The following is a 19,065-nucleotide window of genomic DNA, read 5'->3' as shown; positions in this document are numbered from 1 at the left end:
GTATCTTAGCCCTCAGACCCCCTACTGTCCTGTAGTATCAAAGCCCTCAGACCCCATACTCTCCTGTAGTATCTTAGCCCTCAGACCACGTACTGTCTTGTAGTATCTTTGCCCTCAGACCCCATACTGTCCTGTAGTATCTTAGCCCTCAGACCCCATAGTGTCCTGTAGTATCTTAGCCCTTAGACCACGTACTGTCCTGTAGTATCTTAGCCCTCAGACCCCCTACTGTCTTGTAGTATCTTAGCCCTCAGACCCCATAGTGTCCTGTAGTATCTTAGCCCTTAGACCACGTAGTGTCCTGTAGTATCATAGCCCTCAGACCCCCTACTGTCCTGTAGTATCTTAGCTCTCAGACCCCCTACTGTCCTGTAGTATCTTTGCCCTCAGACCCCATACTGTCCTGTAGTATCTTAGCTCTCAGACCACGTAGTGTCCTGTAGTATCTTTGCCCTCAGACCCCCTACTGTCTTGTAGTATCTTAGCCCTCAGACGCCATACTGTCTTGTAGTATCTTTGCCCTCAGACCCCATACTGTCCTGTAGTATCTTAGCCCTCAGACCCCCTACTGTCTTGTAGTATCTTTGCCCTCAGACCCCATACTGTCCTGTAGTATCTTAGCCCTCAGACCCCATACTGTCCTGTAGTATCTTTGCCCTCAGACCCCATACTGTCCTGTAGTATCTTAGCCCTCAGACCCCCTACTGTCTTGTAGTATCTTAGCCCTCAGACCCCATAGTGTCCTGTAGTATCATAGCCCTCAGACCCCATACTCTCCTGTAGTATCTTAGCCCTCAGACCACGTACTGTCTTGTAGTATCTTAGCCCTCAGACCCCCTACTGTCTTGTAGTATCTTAGCCCTCAGACGCCATACTGTCTTGTAGTATCTTAGCCCTCAGACCCCCTACTGTCCTGTAGTATCTTAGCCCTCAGACCCCCTACTGTCTTGTAGTATCAAAGCCCTCAGACCCCTTACTGTCTTGTAGTATCTTAGCCCTCAGACGCCATACTGTCTTGTAGTATCTTAGCCCTCAGACCCCCTACTGTCTTGTAGTATCTTAGCCCTCAGACCCCCTACTGTCTTGTAGTATCAAAGCCCTCAGACCCCCTACTGTCTTGTAGTATCTTAGCCCTCAGACGCCATACTGTCTTGTAGTATCTTAGCCCTCAGACCCCCTACTGTCCTGTAGTATCTTAGCCCTCAGACCCCCTACTCTCCTGTAGTATCTTAGCCCACAGACCACGTACTGTCTTGTAGTATCTTAGCTCTCAGACCCCCTAATGTCTTGTAGTATCATAGCCCTCAGACGCCATACTGTCTTGTAGTATCTTAGCCCTCAGACCCCGTACTGTCTTGTAGTATCTTAGCCCTCAGAAACCCTACTGTCCTGTAGTATCTTAGCTCTCAGACCCCGTACTGTTCTGTAGTATCTTAGCCCTGAGACCCAATACTGTCCTGTAGTATCTTAGCTCTCAGACCACGTACTGTCCTGTAGTATCTTAGCTCTCAGACCCCGTACTGTCATGTAGTATTTTAGCCCTGAGACCACGTACTGTCCTGTAGTAGCTTAGCCCTCAGACCCCATACTGTTCTGTAGTATCTTAGCCCTCAGACCCCATACTGTCCTGTAGTATCTTAGCTCTCAGACCCCATACTGTCCTGTTGTATCTTAGCCCTCAGACCCCCTACTGTTCTGTAGTATCTTAGCCCTCAGACCCCATACTGTCCTGTAGTATCTTAGCTCTCAGACCCCATACTGTCCTGTAGTATCTTAGCCCTCAGACCCCATACTGTCCTGTAGTATCTTAGCCCTCAGACCACGTACATGTATGTAGTATCTTAGCCCCTTAGTTTCTTGGCAATACTCATCGTCATCGTAAGCCCCTTAGAAAACATTAAAGACGTCAACCAATTGTTCAAATGATGTAATGTTATCAGTAGGTGACGTCACAAACAATGATGCTTGGTGTGATATCCCGACAATGAAGCAATGCCAAGTGGTATCGCTTGAAATGAGAAGTGGAAATATCGGAAAGTTATTACACTGCAGTTATTAAATCTACAAAAGGTGGCAATTACAGAACCGGTCAAAGATTTTCAGTGAAGCCATTAAATGGCTTCCGTGGTTGATAGAAGTACAAACATTTGCATACATTTGACTATGTATACCACATGTGTACCTGCTGGCGAAAGTTTAAGCCCCAACGTTGTATTAGTTGGGACAATATGTTACCTACAGAACATAGTAAACGATGGTTTTAGCTGTAACCCCACATACGTCCATGAGTTAATAACAGAAATGGCGTTAAACGTTCCCTTGTTCCCTCTACAAAGTACAGTGACCGCCTCCGTGGTCTAGTGGTCGAGCGTTTGCCCGAAGTGCAGAAGATCCGGGGTTCGATCCCCTGCTGCGTCATACCAAAAGACGTATAAAGATGGTACTTGTTGTTACCCTGTCTTGCGCTCGGCATAAAGGGGCTAAAACAAGGACTGGTCAGCTGGGAGTCAGTATACTGTGTCTGAGTGGGGTATTCAAGTTAAACTGCGGCATGGTATCTCAGTGGGCTAGCACTATAAATCGGCATTAGTCCGGACAAGTACAAGCAACCACACACACATGCACGTCGCTAAATAAGTGCAATAATCTTGGACGCGACGTTAAACCCAATTCACCTCACCGCACCTCACCTCAAAGTACAGTATAAGATAAAGGGTTTCTCCCTTTACTAAACGCTAATTCCCGTTGTGCTGGTGATCGCATGATATAACGCACCGTTCGGTGACTGCGTGTAGTGGCATTTGTCACTCTCGGCACTGTCTCTTGTATGCAAGATCAGACGCAACAAAACACATAACGAAGCTATTTGTTATTGCCTGCATATCGCCATTTCGTCACAGATGAGGCCATACCCTGTGTCGACGACACCAATGTAGTCGTTGCTGACGACGTTGTTGACTCAATATGACAGGAACAGGACGTCTTGCTCGTAGACCTGCTGCTCTTAAACGGTATTTGGCATGCGGTTGAGGAAACTGTGGTCGTCCTTTCACATAGATGTAGCGATCTTGGGCAGGGGTGGTTGCTCTTGGTCGTCCTGACCTTGGCCGATCACGTATTGACCTATGCTGTTGAAACCGATCCCATAGCCTTGTGGTGGTGCTGGGCGCTACATTGAAAACCCTGGCTACAGCTGATCGGGATTCCCCTGCCTGCAAGCGGCCTATGACGTTGTTTCTTTGCACTTCTGTTAATCTTGGCATGTTGTTGATCTGCTGCACGTGCAGAACATGCAGCTTCATTGCCATTGTATTAATGCACTGAGTGTGTTTTTCCGAATCATACGTGTTTCCCGACTAATGGTTTGCATGTCCTTGTTGTGATCATTTCTTTCCGGGAGATTTGTCACCGACACTATAACCTCTTCATTTTGCACCTCTTGATCCGCTAATTTTGCTTTTATGGCCACAAATATCCGTATTGCGTTTCTTTTTTTAAAAGTATATTTTATAATTATATGAATGCTTTTGTCAGTTTTATAAACAACGAAATTTCCCCTCCTGTCAAATGAAGCAAGACCAAACATTGAGACCTCATATTCATTCCGACACACCATCACCTGCCCTACATCTCCGATCCATACCTACACATCAAACTATACCCATACATCACAGCTATAACATCAAATTGCCCAGACAAATAATTTCATGTTTTTTTAGGGTTAGAGTTGAACGCAAAACTAAAGAAAGCTAAGCTGTCGATAAATACATGTAGTGGACATCCCAGTTTATCCGATTGTATTGGCTGTGTTCACTGACCGTGACGAGCCATCGGGTATTTCTGTCATCGACCGTCTGACCTTCACCTTGAAACATTCAGCAATGGCGGAGGCAACAGGTAGGTGGTATCACGGCTCTTCCATCAGCGAGAGTTTCTGTAGCGTGGTTACATGCATAAGCATATACTTTAATAAACCATCACGACGACCGCTGGATTCTATTCTTGGCGCAGTATTATTAAATGTGTATTGTATTTTCCCACTTATTCAAATCACTTGAAACAGCGTTATATCTTTAATATGCACACGTTACAGAGGTTTTATAGAGCAAGGTGTTTAGATATGGATGTGTATTGACAGGGCATATACTGTTCGGCAAATATTAAAATCGACATTATAGTGTTCTTATAACCATATAATTAGTACTATATTAAAACGAGTATTGCCATTTATCAACAAATGACTGATACTCATCACATCCTAATTATCTGCTCCATGTTTAATCGGTCTCCGATTCCATAGGTGGACATAAAGAGTTTAGGCATGACGTGTTAGACGGCGTTGTAATTATCTGTCCAGATCTGCGCTTCTCGATCGATTGATTGATTGTTAGTAAACGCTACATTCCAGTTATATGGAAAATTGTAAATAATCGAGCCTGGACCAGAAACTCCAAAGATCACACCTATGAGCACCGATCAAAGTAATTTGTATATGATGACACACACTCAATCATGTCAGCGATCCTGACCACCCGATCCATGTAGTCGCCTCACACTACAAGCAAAGGTTGCTGGGACCCATTCTAGCCCGGAATCCCTATGCGTCTTTGAAGTGCTCGAAACTTTTGGAATCAAACGTCTACGACTTGTCTGAGCTTCACGCTGTAATATCACTGAAATACCACTCCACTGGGTCATCCTTTTAAATGGATGAAAGGGAATATAATGAAATGATATTTAATTTAATAGTAACAGAGATAAATATTTTTTGGAGTGAAAATGAGTGTGTCCACCAACGAAACGATGCTCAGTTATCTTCTACTTGAGTCAAAACATTATGTGCATAAATGTGAAATTATTGAAACGATTTGTACTTTTCATGCTACGTTAAGGAGCTAGAGTTTCATGTACAAATTATTAACAAACATCAGGAAATGGACCATGTAATGATAGAGTGAATATCAGAATCTCTTCCCCAGTAATGTCCACTAAGCCTGCACAAACTACGACCCGTTAGACAAGCCACGTGGTCCTGAGCGTCTGTTGTAAAATCGTGCCACCTTAAGTGAAATACATTTTGAAAAAAGAAACAAATACCACTCCAAACCCTGTACGACCAAGCCAACTCATGTTTTCACACAAGACCACTGTGACTGGTAACTGACCCGGCTGTGTGGAGACTGACCTTCCCGTGACCGCTTGCCCGTATGCCTCAGTGACCATAGCCCCCGCCTCTACAATCGTCTGTCAACTTAGGAGCATGTTTCAAGCTGGACGTCAGTTTGTTTATGTTAACTCCATATGACGAAATGAGACGTTGCGAATGCCTTTCCAATCTTAATCGAGTTGCAATTGAGGTGAGTGAGTGAGTGAGTTTGGGTTTAACGCCGCTTTTAACAGTATTCCAGTTATATCACGGCGTGTCAGCTTAATGTGGGAGGAAAGCCCGAAGTGATGCAGGTCTCAGACGTTTACCACTTCGGTGAACCCACGAGCACGGGTATGGTGCTGACAAACCTAGAAACATAATCGGGGCGAACCGGGATTCGAACCCACAATCGTAGGTTTCTGGCGTGCCTAAGGGACGCAACTCTGCACAGCGAATCGCGGCGCCTTAGACGACTGGGCCATCCGTGCTCCCTTAATTGAGGTGACGAGTGATGATACATTAAAATGTCCAAATGACAAATATCCGGATCTGCCTGGTCTGCATGTACTGTCGATACGTCGCCTCCAGATTCGTCTATGCACACAAAACCACCGTAACAAACGAATACTATTTATTTAGTTAGTCTTCTCAACTATCTCCAAGTCCTTTTTCTTTTAGCTACAGCAGGATCTGCTAAATATGTTATTAGCAACGACCCAGATCAACTGGAGCATATAAATGGAATGTGTTTTTAAAGAGTTTTATCGCGATGTATTTCATAAAAACGCGTTTCCACCTCACAGTTAAACTGTTAATACTTGATAATTCTTCTTCTGCCTTTAAGTGAGTGGGTGAGTATGGTGTTACGCCGCTTTTAGCAATATTCCAGCAATATCACGGCGGGGGACACCAGATATGGGCTTCACACATTGTATCCGCCTTTAAGACATTATCATGTTCATGTAGATATTATTAGACGTTGCCAAATACAGCTTGGTGGTCCAGTGGAGATGTGACCTTCCTGGGAGCGGTGCAGCACGCGGTTGTGCATCTGTGTCCCTTGGGCATTTCGGCAATCTGTGTGAAAAGTATGAGTGAGTGAGTGAGTGAGTTAAGGTTTATACTCACATCGGCAATATTTCAGCAATATCGTGACTTTATTAATGGTACACATATACGAGTACAAAAAGGACAGCAAAACAACAAGATTATCACAGACGTAGATTTGGAATATTCATGATGTTACAAACAAAAATGGCCTCGAGATTACCAGCAACCAAAGTTTGGCCATCATTCTAGGGAAATTGACACTGTGATTCTGCAGACTGTTAGCATACGTTAACATGTCTGACGAAGCAGGGCGTATATGTCTTGTGAGTGAGTGAGTTAGTTTAAAGCAGCTTTGAGTGAGTGAGTGAGTGGGTGCTGACAAACCCAGTAAGACAATCTGGGCGAAACGGGATTTGAACCCCCGATAATAGGTTTCTGGTGTGTACAAGGGACGGAACTGAGCAAATTACGGCGCCTTAGACTAATGGGCCACCCGTGCCCCCCACCTTTGTTATTATGTTTGTTGATCTTATTTACTTTGTTTGTTTGTTTGACGCCGATCTCAGCAATATTCCAGCTCTTTTTATTTACTAATATTCATTTACTTACTACTATCTTCCTACAGACTTATTCCACTCCCCGGCTGTCTGCTGTCCGTCTGTCGAGGAGCTTCAGCAACTATCTGAGGACCTCAGACTGAAATGTTCCACAGAGGAACTGGAGGCCATTTGTGGTTAGTGAAGAACTTTCGATCATCAAACACGTACTTGATAGTGTCACAAAAGTGTCTAAATTGTTATGTGCCGCCTCGTCCGTGAGTGAGTGAGGACAGGTTAATCAACACTATATCCCGGCGGCGTGTATGTACTCGAGTCTTGATCCATGGGTGACCCGCTGACCAGCTACCAAGACGTTCAAGGTGCCGTTTCACGAAAGCCTCTTAGCGCTACGACCTCCTAAACCACGTCGTAAAGCACCTCTTAAATATTTGTGCCGTTTCACAAAGACCTCCTAACTGTACACCCCACCGTAAACAACCTCCTAATCTACGATAGGTTAGGGGCACTTGTAACTAGCTTACGACATCCTAAATCAGCGTCTAATATGGAGACACTATTGAGAATCAAAGAAATTTTGAACAGGAGAAACATGAAGAGGGGTTTACGACGGGCTTACGATGCCTTTGTGAAACGGTCGTAAAACATGTCTCTAGGACATCCCAAACTAGGTCGCAGCGGTTAGGAGGTCGTAGCGCTAAGAGGCTTTCGTGAAACGGCACCAAGGCTTGCACACTAACGTACAATCACCAAGGTCACACATTGTAACTAGACGATGTTCCATAGTCGGCTCTGATGACAAGCATGGGTCTACACTCCGGACAGCGTGTTGGTTGGTTGGTTGTTGTTTAACGCCAGACTATTCCAGCTATATGACGGCGGTCTGCAAATAATCGCGTCTGGACCAGTCAAACCAATGATTTACATAATAAGCATCATGTACGCAACTGGGATACGATGACGTATATCAACCAAGTCAGCAAGCCTGACCATCCGATTCCTTTGTCGCCTCTTATGACAAGCATAGTCGCCTTTTACGGCAAGCATGGTTGCTGACAACCTATTTTAACCCGGATCTTCATGGGTTAAGTAGATAGGTTATTTCATCGTGAAATGGTTCTTGTATTTGAACAGAGATACAAGTTACCATATTCTTAATAAAAGCAACATATATTAAGGGGGGATATATTAAAAGCTAAAGATCAAAAATGCAACACAAATGTCATACCTTACCGATCTGGTGTTTAGAATTGGTCTCCAGAAACCCATGCTTGTCGTAAGAGGCGACTAACGGGATCGTGTGGTCAGGCTCGGTGACCTGGGTGATGCAAGTCATCGTATCCCACTTACGTAGATCGATGCGCACGATATCAATCACTGGATCGTCTCGGCCAGACTCATTTTTTTTATAGACCACCGTCTTATACCTGGACTATGCAGCGAGGCGTTAAACAGCAAACAAACAAAGTAGTGTGACGTTGAATAATAATGATACAATTATATACATGTTATATCAACCTCTCTTAACGTCAATGTTGACAGCTGTTAACGTGACTTCTGTCTCCATATGGAGATAATATTGCCGATGTGACGTTAAGTGTTAACTTCTCACTAATATTCATCACTTTGTTTCTTTGAAGGTCAGTTCAAGGTTACAGCTGATGGGTTAACGAGGATATGCCAACTACAGGAACCTTCACTTCCGGTAAATTATCCTCGAACCCCGGGCTACAAACCGGCTCAGGCTGACAATCCCTATAATGCGTGGTAAGTGATCTCCCTTGTAGAGTGATCTCCCTTGTACATTGATCACCCATGCTCCCCACAGCGATAGTACGTTCCCGGAGCTCTCTATACTATACCGAGAGTGTAACGAAGGTGTCACGCACTGGGAAGGGGCTTGTTGATCACCCTTGCAGACACTGAAGGAAGTCGTCGCGTAAACTCAGTTATAATATTAGTTTGTTTTAAGTCGTAATAACAGGCGTCGCTTCGGCCTTTTCACACAGGGGCGATGGGGTAGCCAAGTGGTCAATGTGTTCACACGTCACGCCGAAGATCCGGATTCGTTTTCCCACAATGTGTGAAGTCCATTTCTGGTTTCTCACGTCGTAATATTGCTGGCATATTCATAAAATCAGCGTAAAACAATCCTCACTTTGTTATTCCCAGAACTGAGTTATTGTGGGCATACACCTTCTCAGATGCATGTACATCACTATATGAAAGACGTACATGTGACGGGTGATTACCTGACCTACCCAAGTTTGGAGGTCACGACGACGAATGTATGTACCTTTAATTTAACAACAATGTATTTTTAAAATTTTGTATGCATAAAAAGATAACATTTTCCTTTCATTTGACAAAAATGTATTTCTATTCATTTTACAACAACGATTTTACTTATTTCCGTAAATATACTGAGGGGCATAAGAGACTATACCTCTCAGCTGCTTTTATCATAAGTTTGAAGTTCAAATGAAAATATTTAAGTGAGAGAGATAACATAAAACATGAACTGTATTTGCACTTAAAGATTACTTCTACGTGGTTCTTTTTAAAAAATATAGTTTCATATAAAAACTTTTAGAAATTATAAAACAATGGCATAATATACAACTGCTGATTGATATAGAAATCTTATCTTTGAAAATCAATAACTTACAACATTTCAAACACGGTGGAGTCATGTGGTTTCAAATTCATTTCTTACGACAGTCTTGAACCAGTATATTTTTACCCAAAATAACCCACCCACTGACTACTTTTGGATGGTGAAAGAGGCATAATCAATTTTAACAACAGTTGTTTCAAGTTTCCCCTCAGTTTACATGACAAGTACCTTTCATTTGGAAGTGCAGGATTTCCTTTTGACAAATAGGTCAATGGTGACACGTGTGAAATCAATGACGCCGAAACCACTTGTTTTATCAAAACGCACTCTCTGCATATCGTATATTAAACATGTATGTAGGTATCGTCGTTGTGACATCAAAGGCGCCGACAAGGGCAAGCTGGCAGGTAAAACAGTCGGAATCAAAGACTGCGTCGCTGTGGCTGGAGTCCCCATGGGCGTCGGTGCAGCTCTCATGGAAGGGTACACACCTGAGTTCGATGCCACTTTGGTAACACGGATCCTCGATGCAGGTAAAGGAACAGGAACCACATTAACACTATAATAGAAAACGTCAACGCCAGATAAAAAGGACAATAAGTCTCGATTAACGACGATTATCTCACGAAACTTGAAGAAACTTGACCATGCAACATTTCCCAACAGGGGGTCGTATCACTGGCAAAACGTCCGTTGAGAACCAGTGCGTCAGCGGAAGTAGCTTCACATGCGCGAGTGGCCCTGTCAGGAACCCGTATGATGAGACCAGGACTACAGGCGGGTCAAGCGGCGGAAGTGCAGCACTGGTGTGTACAGTTGAACAGCATCCTGGGATACGTCTTCCCGAGACAAGGGAGATAACTGACTATAAAGTCCAATTTTCACCCTTGCCGAACTAGGCCGGAGTTTCATGGCTCGAACGCAGCGCCACTATTGGCTATCACGAGCTCTGTCCCTTCTTTGTACTTCCTATTGACCAATCAGATTCCACCTACAAACAAGATGGCGGCGCCCACTGAAGACGATCTGATAAAGTTAATCTCAGAAGCGTTTGTCATGCCCTGCCTCACGGACATCCTTTGCAAGTGGATCGTAACACGACACTGGAGCAAGTTGATTAAATACACGAAACGATTCAGAATATATCTGTAGACGGCCACTTGACAAAGACATGTTTTGCAAATCCTGCAATGGACAGAAAAATGCACGAAAATCGCCACGTTCTTTACGAACAGGATAGTACTTTCGTCACGCGATTTCGATTAGAAATACATAGACTCGTTTGTCCAGACAAGTTATGACTCAGAAATTTCAGACTAGTTCGGCAAGGATGGAAACCGGACTTTTATAGTAAGTTATCTCCCTTGCCTGGGGACGATGTCTGGGATACAGAGCTCCGCCTTTAATTGACGAATGTGGAAAACATGTAATTTCGTCGCTTCAAAGTGTTAATGAATAGAACAATAGTTCTAATGTGGACAGCCTGACTAGGTTATTAGGGAGTCGTAACACTAGGGCTCCTATTCCTGAAACCTGAGTAATGCACATTATATTTATTATATTTCACTAAGCACATGAAATATCCTATTTGATATAAACTTTTGGGTATTTGTCTCTAGCGAAATTAAAATATTTTGTTACAAATGTAAAACCTTCTCCTTACCTAGCACCGGCGGACGTATCACCACCCCTTGTATTTGCGACTTAAACAGTAGTTCTGTATTTGCAAAATCTGGAACAATTATACACAAAAGTAACAAAAAATATTTGAGGTCACTCAAACTCTTTATCAAACATTTGAATATGATTATATATAAAAATCAACTAGAAGAAAAATACACTAGAAATCTACAAGCACGCTGTTGTTACGCTGGTTGTTAAGTAGCAAAAATGGCGCTTTGCGAAACGAAACGAGTTAATTAAGAAATTAACAGTTTATATGGAAACATTTACAAGAGAAAAACAAAGGAAAAGAAGCGATATTAATTCCATATATGATCATCTGTCATTATTTTGCCTTGTCAATGTGGAACTAACGTAGAAAGGAAGTCAACAGTTTGTGTTTAAGGGAGGTAACTCTTGTATGACAATAGTTCCTTGAGAGTGTTATGTTCACTGCATTGAACATATCACTTTTCTGAACTTCAGGAAACCGTGTTCTCTCTTCTTTGTTGTGTATTAGTGTGTGTGTTTTGTCGTGACATTATTTTTGCATCGCTACGAATTAATAGCTCTCGGATTTCTTTGTCGGAACAATATGTTGTAACAGTTATTAATGAAGATGGAGATTTAACGAGCGCTTCAGGAGTATCCAGTTTCAATATGTTTCACTCGGTACCATGTGTTCATCTCCCGACAGGTGTCTAAGGGCCTTGTTGACCTCGCCATAGGAGGAGACCAGGGCGGCTCCATCCGGATACCAGCCAGCTGGTGTGGCATTGTGGGATTGAAGCCCACATATGGACTGGTTCCTTACACCGGAGCCATGTCTCTCGAGACGACACTGGACCATCTTGGACCAATGACAAGAACTGTCGAAGACAACGCCTTATTGCTAGAGGTGGGCGGGACTCGTATAATCTTACAACCTATCATAAGAAAACGATACATTACGATTGAAAACGATACATTACAATATATATAAAGAATTAATTGGCGAATGCACGGCTACTACGGTCCTCATATTTCATGGTATCCGAAGAGAAAACATGTAAATTCTCAGCATTTTCATTGACTAGCCTGAAGTTGTCACGGAGAAAGTAACGTTTTTGGTCCTGTAATTGTAGGTGATAGCAGGATATGATGGAGGTAGGGACCCCAGACAGCCAGTCGGCCTCAAAGTCCCGCCCTACAGCGACCAGGTGAGTGTGTTGTCGGTCGGCCTCAAAGTCCCGCCCTACAGCGACCAGGTGAGTGTGTTGTCGGTCGGCCTCAAAGTCCCGCCCTACAGCGACCAGGTGAGTGTGTTGTCGGTCGGCCTCAAAGTCCCGCCCTACAGCGACCAGGTCAGTGTGTTGTCTGTCGGCCTCAAAGTCCCGCCCTACAGCGACCAGGTCAGTGTGTTGTCTGTCGGCCTCAAAGTCCCGCCCTACAGCGACCAGGTGAGTGTGTTGTCGGTCAGCCTCAAAGTCCCGCCCTACAGTGACCAGGAGAGTGTGTTGCCGGTCAGCCTCAAAGTCCCGCCCTACAGTAACCAGGTCAGTGTGTTGTCGGTCGGCCTCAAAGTCCCGCCCTACAGTGACCAGGAGAGTGTGTTGCCGGTCAGCCTCAAAGTCCCGCCCTACAGCGACCAGGTGAGTGTGTTGTCGGTAGGCCTAAAAGTCCCTCCCTACAGCGACCAGGTGAGTGTGTTGTCGGTCGGCCTAAAAGTCCCTCCCTACAGCGACCAGGTGAGTGTGTTGCCGGTCGGCCTCAAAGTCCCTCCCTACAGCGACCAGGTCAGTGTGTTGCCGGTCGGCCTCAAAGTCCCTCCCTACAGCGACCAGGTCAGTGTGTTGCCGGTCGGCCTCAGGAGACACAGTTTGGGGATGGTAAGTATCAGGTATTAGGAATAAACACTGTGTTGAGCGAGCCTTTGAGCTTTGAGTGCATAGCAATTATTTCTAATACAGCACATTTACCATCCCAAAACACAGGCGCTATAATCATATAATGTCATATAAAATACGTAAGGTAAGTGACCAGTTACTCGAACAGTGACAATAGTCAATATTGTTCCAACAGAAGCTTGTTTTTTCCACAGTGGCGTAACGACAATATAGGCAAAAAGAAAAATGCCTACACATGATTTTTCACTTCTGTCCGTGATCGCCTTTTGCGGCAAACCACTGGTCAACTCGCCAGAGCAATTGCCCTTCGTAAAGGGAAACTACTCTAGTCTATGAAACGACTCGCTTGTTTGGAATATGTCTGGCCTGTCATAATGTTATGAAACAGAGACTAAACAAAACAACGTTTCGGACATATTGCGGCCAAATGCAACTGTTGAAAATTCGGGAAAAGATATCAAACCAGAAGTCTGTAAGTACAGATATGAAAACGGATGCAGCTACCGTCCTTGCTATTGCTTCGCAATGAACGTCTCTAGACTCGAGGGAACACAGGTTGCCCAGTCGTCTAAAGGGGCATTCACACGGTACAACTAGTTGTATACAATTAGTTGCATGCAACACATTGCATCGTGTGAACGGGCAAGTCGGTCCAACTTTTGACGCATGCAACTTGTTGGACGTGAGTTGTACGGAATAGGATATGCTCTATTTTCATGCGACAAGTTGTACGTACGCAGCCAATCAAAACGCGTATGAAAATCAAGTGACATTTACACGTCAATTTGTAAACAAAAATGGCTCCGATTCACGTCGGTAAGTTCTGCTTTTCGGTATCCAAAGTGTCACCACTCAATAAAGGACCCATGAAAAGTAGGTACCACTGTCTCAAATTATATATTTTGACATTTGCATCGGTCTAATTCTCCAGGTTAAACTGTTTATAGTGTTATTTGAAACGACAGGCTATGTGACTGTATATACTGTAGTGTAGACCAAGGTGAGATTAGGTCCATATACGTTTCTAAAACTTTAAATACATCATACACACAAATAAACGTCACAGTTTTAGATTCTGAGGGGAATTATCTATTATGTGATGCCATTAACAACTATGTTAGGCAAAGCATATGTATCACTAACGACATCTGAAAATAGTGTACAGCGAAAATATTGCCATTTTCGCATTTTACCAATTCACTGTTCTAAATGTCATTATTTATTTAAATAAGGTATAGGTACATGAGAATTTCAATTACAAAAACATTGGGTTTCTGCTCTTTGTCAAAACACCAATCATCATTCCAAAAAGACTCCAATAATCCTATATTCGTTTTCGAAACAAAAACTCTGGACCGAACCGCCATGTTGATAGCGTTGGGAAATCACGGTTCTTTTCGCGTTTGACGAGATGCCCATCACATCACATGTATTTCACACTCAGCTACGATACATACATCCCTGAATTCATCATACCATTAAGAATCAAATGACATTTTGTCTAAGTCACCAATACAAACGGTCCAAATGAAATCAACCGCAATATTCAAGTGTGAAGCCAAACCCTGTGCTCTTCTCATTGAAAAAAATGTAAACAAAGCAATCTTATAGTTTTCCTTAACATTTTCTACTATTCCGAGAGATTTAGTCGTCAATTTGTTACGTATTGTTATGACAATTGCTTGTTTAAAGCTTGATGAAAGGTAACGATGAATTGTTTTGGTCATAGGCAATGGTCGCCATGTTTTTTATTACTCGCGCCAACCAACAGTTATTATAAAAGTGGCATTGGCCTTTTTGACGAAACGGGATTTACATCTTACAACACGTATATTAGCTCGGATTATTACGATTATGCAGTCCTTGCAAAAATTGAGGAATAAATAATTAGAGTCTAGATACTTTTTTGGAAAAGTCAACAGAAATCGTTCCACGTGACGCCATGATATTGACGCAAAATCACACACACTGACGACGGTATTGGTCTGCCTTTCCACAAAGTATCAAAGCGAGAATGGAAACATAAAAACTTGTTGATTTCAGATTGATTCTGATTACTTAACTTACATGACTCATTTATGTATGTATGTGATCCCAGCATCACGGTAAAACCTGCTCCAAACATTCCCCGTACTGCTATCAGTGAACTCGCTACGTTATGACGGGAGGTTACCGGTAGTGATGTCATATTAGTATACGTCAAAATCAACATCGTTGTACATATTTGTTATTTTCTTGGAGGTGCGGGTGAACTAGCACACAACGCATTCAGTTTATGAAGTAGTTTACTGTTTCAATCTTGAATTATAATTTGAATATCTCTTCAATATCTTTTCACCCAGTAAAATAATGCACTGCTGCAAAATGGGTACATGTATGTAGTACTGTTACTAATATAATCTAAAATGCCATAGAATTTATGAAACTCAGAATAATCAGCTGGTTTTTTTATCACAGAAATTGTCATTCATCGTGTTATTCTTCCTAAAAGATGCCTGGTGAATGTACCACACTGCAGCATATACATATTTCCTTTGGAGAATTGTGAAATATTCATTGTGGCAAATTTATATAGATAGGTTAAATAAAACATGCCCTTCATTTCTTAAATTAAAGTAAATGTACGAATGAAGGAAATTCGTCACGTTATATTTTTATTAATGTATAACTCATGTGTGGACAACTATTTGTTTTACATTTGGATTTTATCGTCTAATTGGCGGAACATTGACAGCTGAGGCTTTTTGTCAGAGATCTCGCGAGACCGGAGTTGTATGCAACTCGCCGCCGTGTGAATGCGGAGTTGTATACAACTTCAGTTTGTGCAACTAATTGCATACACCAAGTTGTATACAACTAGTTGTACCGTGTGAATGCCCCTTAAGGTGACGCGATTTGCTGTGCAGAATCGCGTCCCTTAGGCACGCTAGAAACCTATGATTGTGGGTTCGAATTCCGGTTCGCCCCGATTATATTTCTAGGTTTGTCAGCACCATACCGTGCTCGTTGGTTCCATCGAAGTGGTAAACGTCTGGGAGCTGCATCATTTCGGGCTTTCCTCCCACATTAAGCTGACACTCCGTGGTATGACTGGAATACTGTTTAAAGCGGCGTTAAACACAACACACTCACTTACTTACTCTAGTCTCGAGTATACGGGTACACTCACCTTACGAAACATTGTGTTCCCCCATTGCTGACATTTGCCACATCTATACCACGTTGTGCTCTCCCATAGTGATACGACTGTCGGTACTCCTAATCATAATCTTAGAGAGGCTTAAGTTTGGATATGTGACATGGGTGCCAATATACAAAACAGCCGTAGCGCTATGACTGCCGTAAGCCCATGTTAAGGTATGGGAGTAACGATCGCCTTAGCGCCAAGATCGCTTTTTACAACATCACCCTGATCCACAATACAACATCCAGATTGTTCGAATCACAACGTTGTAGTTACGATCGACGATAGGTCTGACAGACCCATGCCTTATCAGTTCACGGGATGGGATATTGCTCAAATGTTGACGACTTCAGTGTCATGTTTATTCTCAATACAAGGTAAATGCGAGCATCTCTGGCAAGAAGATCGGCGTGCTGAAGGAAGGGTTTGACGTGTGCACGGAGCCTGACGTCGTGGAGATAGTGAGGAGAGAAGTGGATAGACTGAAGGAAGCAGGGGCGGAGGTGGAGGAGGTATCACTGCCCATACATCGGGATGGTAAGGGGGCGGTGGAGTAGTCTTGTGGTTAAAGCGTTCACTCGTCACGCCGAAGACCCATGTTCGATTCCCCACATGGGTTAAATTTGGGAAGCCAATTTCTGGTGTCCCTCACCGTGATATTGCTGGAATATTGTCAAAAGCAGCGTAAAACCAAACTCACTCACAAACTCTGGATGGTAATACCACGTTCATAGAATGCTGACAGTATCGTAATTATTGCATTTTCTTTCCATATAACTATAGGTTCATCGCGAGGTAAAGTAAAACTGACGAATAGTCCAGACTAATCGTTCACTTCCGGATTGTATGGTGTCTGGTCAGTATCGCGAGATTACCTTCAAATTTAATTATGACCTGTCCGTTCCTCAGAGGCAGACGGCCATGCAGGTCTCCAATACGGATAAACACGTTGCCGCTCACACGTCTTACTTGAAATCTTTCAGGTCCTGCCATCTGGAATGCTATCTGTCTGCAAGGCGCCTACAATTGCATGGTGAAGGGAAATGGTATATATATTGTTTGATATTCATGTATTAATGTATATATAGCATGTATGCTTCATATATATAAAGAGATATTGTTTGCACTCATTAATGGACCACCCATGGCGTGACAGGTGTAAATAGTAATTAGGAGCCACATAGCTTCCTAACACAGTTGCCAAGTGAAGATTCCGGGATAGAATAGGTCCTCAGCAACCATGCTTATCGTAAAAGGCGACTGACGGGATTTGGTGGTCAGGCACGCTGCCTTGGTTGATGCATTCCATCGTATCCAAAGTGCATGGATCCATGCGCACGATGTCAATCATGAGATTGTCTGGTCCAGACTCGATTCATTACATCAGTTCAACTGGTGTCTCTACAACGGTAAACGATTTCCACTTTCAATTTCGTATCAATCTTCTGAGATGCGCTTTACGTTCACATCTTGCAATATGATAAGATAGAAGGAAGTGTGCCTTTATGGCGTCAATTACGGTACATCAGTTTTCTGTACCAGTCACAATCGTCCCACTAAGGAAATATATGATTCCTTGTTTCCAGGAACTGGCTACTTCTGGAAAGGATTCTACCCAATATCCATGCAGGAGGCCGCTTATCGGGGTTTCGCTGCTCGGCCCCAGGACATGTCAGTTGTCATGAAAACAGTATCTCTCATCTCGGAGTATATCAACAGAAATTATCAGAATAAGTTCTATGCCAAGGGGCAGAACCTCAACATGATGCTCACGTCTGAGTACGACCGTGTTCTAGAAAAGTATGACGTCATTGTAATGCCCACCTTACCATACAAGGCATCGAAACTACCCGGAAGAGACGCAACTCCTGCAGGTATAACATTGACGTAGTTCAGGAAGGAACTGCAGTTGCAGGTGTCCATCATTCACCCGTTCCCCATCTGCTCGTAATGACACACTAATTGGACTACGGTGCGACCTGTAAGAAAAGTTCATGTAGTCAAATGGGTAAAAACTATCTGTATCAAACAACCTTCAACACTTTCTTCCAAATACGAGAATATTTTTAATTTCACCGAAATTAATCTTTAGTTATCGATTCCAAGTCAAAAACCGGTACTGATTCCATGCATGCGACCCATACCGATAGCGGTTTATACATTCTTTTTACAATCATCAACAATATATAACCAAACAGGGTAAAACTCTATCTTGTCACTCTATCAAAACTAACATATTTTTCGACGAATGGAGAAATACCCATAAATACACAAAAACGAACTCAGTCATAGTCAACTTGTAGCACACACAAGTTCGTTGGACGATGACATTTTTCTGTCCCTCTTTTTGGTACACAACAGATAGTTCCTTTAATGGTTAAGGAAGTTACAATTACCTTTTGCAGCTGTTGAAATTTGAAGGGATTATCTTTTTCAACGGATGACATTCATTTCCAGAGCTGCTGAAGGTCAGCCTCTCCATGATCCCGAACACCTCGCCATTCGACTGCACCGGCCACCCTGCTCTCTCCATCAACGCCGGCTTCAGCGACGGACTTCCGGTTGGGATGATGATTGTTGGTCGCCATTTTGACGAGACTACAATCTACCAGGTGGCGAGAGCCTACGAGAAAATACGAGACAAACAGTGACAATGACCCAGCTTACATACGATATATATAGAAAACATGGTGGACACTATTATGAGTCACAGCGCGGCATAACACAGTGTTCGTTCTTTGTTTGGTTTACATTTATTGCCTTTTCACACTGCAATGATTAAAGAAGTGAGTTGTTTTTATGTCACTTTATATGCAATTTAGCTACCTATATGTATGTGTTGTGGAAATAAAATTAGTTTAAATTGTATATAGTTAAGATCACGCCTTATTTGTTGATTGTATCGAGGCGAAATGATCACTGAACGTAACCTTGTAATAACTGCAGTGGTAAACGTTTAC

General features: G+C 43.0%; 1 protein-coding gene across 1 annotated transcript; it reads left to right on the top strand.

Moving 5' to 3' along the window:
* Positions 1-3,881: 3,881 nt before the first annotated feature.
* On the top strand, positions 3,882-18,756 carry LOC139446151 (amidase-like). Its single transcript, XM_071227449.1, has 11 exons — positions 3,882-3,897; positions 6,825-6,932; positions 8,397-8,523; positions 9,734-9,906; positions 10,040-10,179; positions 11,733-11,933; positions 12,160-12,234; positions 16,483-16,642; positions 17,089-17,151; positions 17,692-17,979; positions 18,563-18,756. The coding sequence occupies exons 1-11, from the start codon at positions 3,882-3,884 to the stop codon at positions 18,754-18,756; spliced, it is 1,545 nt and encodes a 514-aa protein (XP_071083550.1).
* The last annotated feature ends 309 nt before the right edge of the window (positions 18,757-19,065 follow it).

This window comes from Haliotis cracherodii, unplaced genomic scaffold, assembly GCF_022045235.1.
Source record: "Haliotis cracherodii isolate W230 unplaced genomic scaffold, xgHalCrac1.p SCAF_6, whole genome shotgun sequence".
NCBI classification, from domain to species: Eukaryota; Metazoa; Mollusca; class Gastropoda; order Lepetellida; family Haliotidae; genus Haliotis; species Haliotis cracherodii.
Note: the sequence above shows the minus strand (reverse complement) of the source record. Positions and strands in the feature narration are given on the sequence as shown.

Coding starts and splice junctions, on each gene's coding strand:
- LOC139446151 (XM_071227449.1), top strand. Junction 6,933..8,396: donor GGAACTGGAGGCCATTTGTG/GTTAGTGAAGAA, acceptor GTTTCTTTGAAG/GTCAGTTCAAGGTTACAGCT. Junction 16,643..17,088: donor ACTGCCCATACATCGGGATG/GTAAGGGGGCGG, acceptor GAAATCTTTCAG/GTCCTGCCATCTGGAATGCT.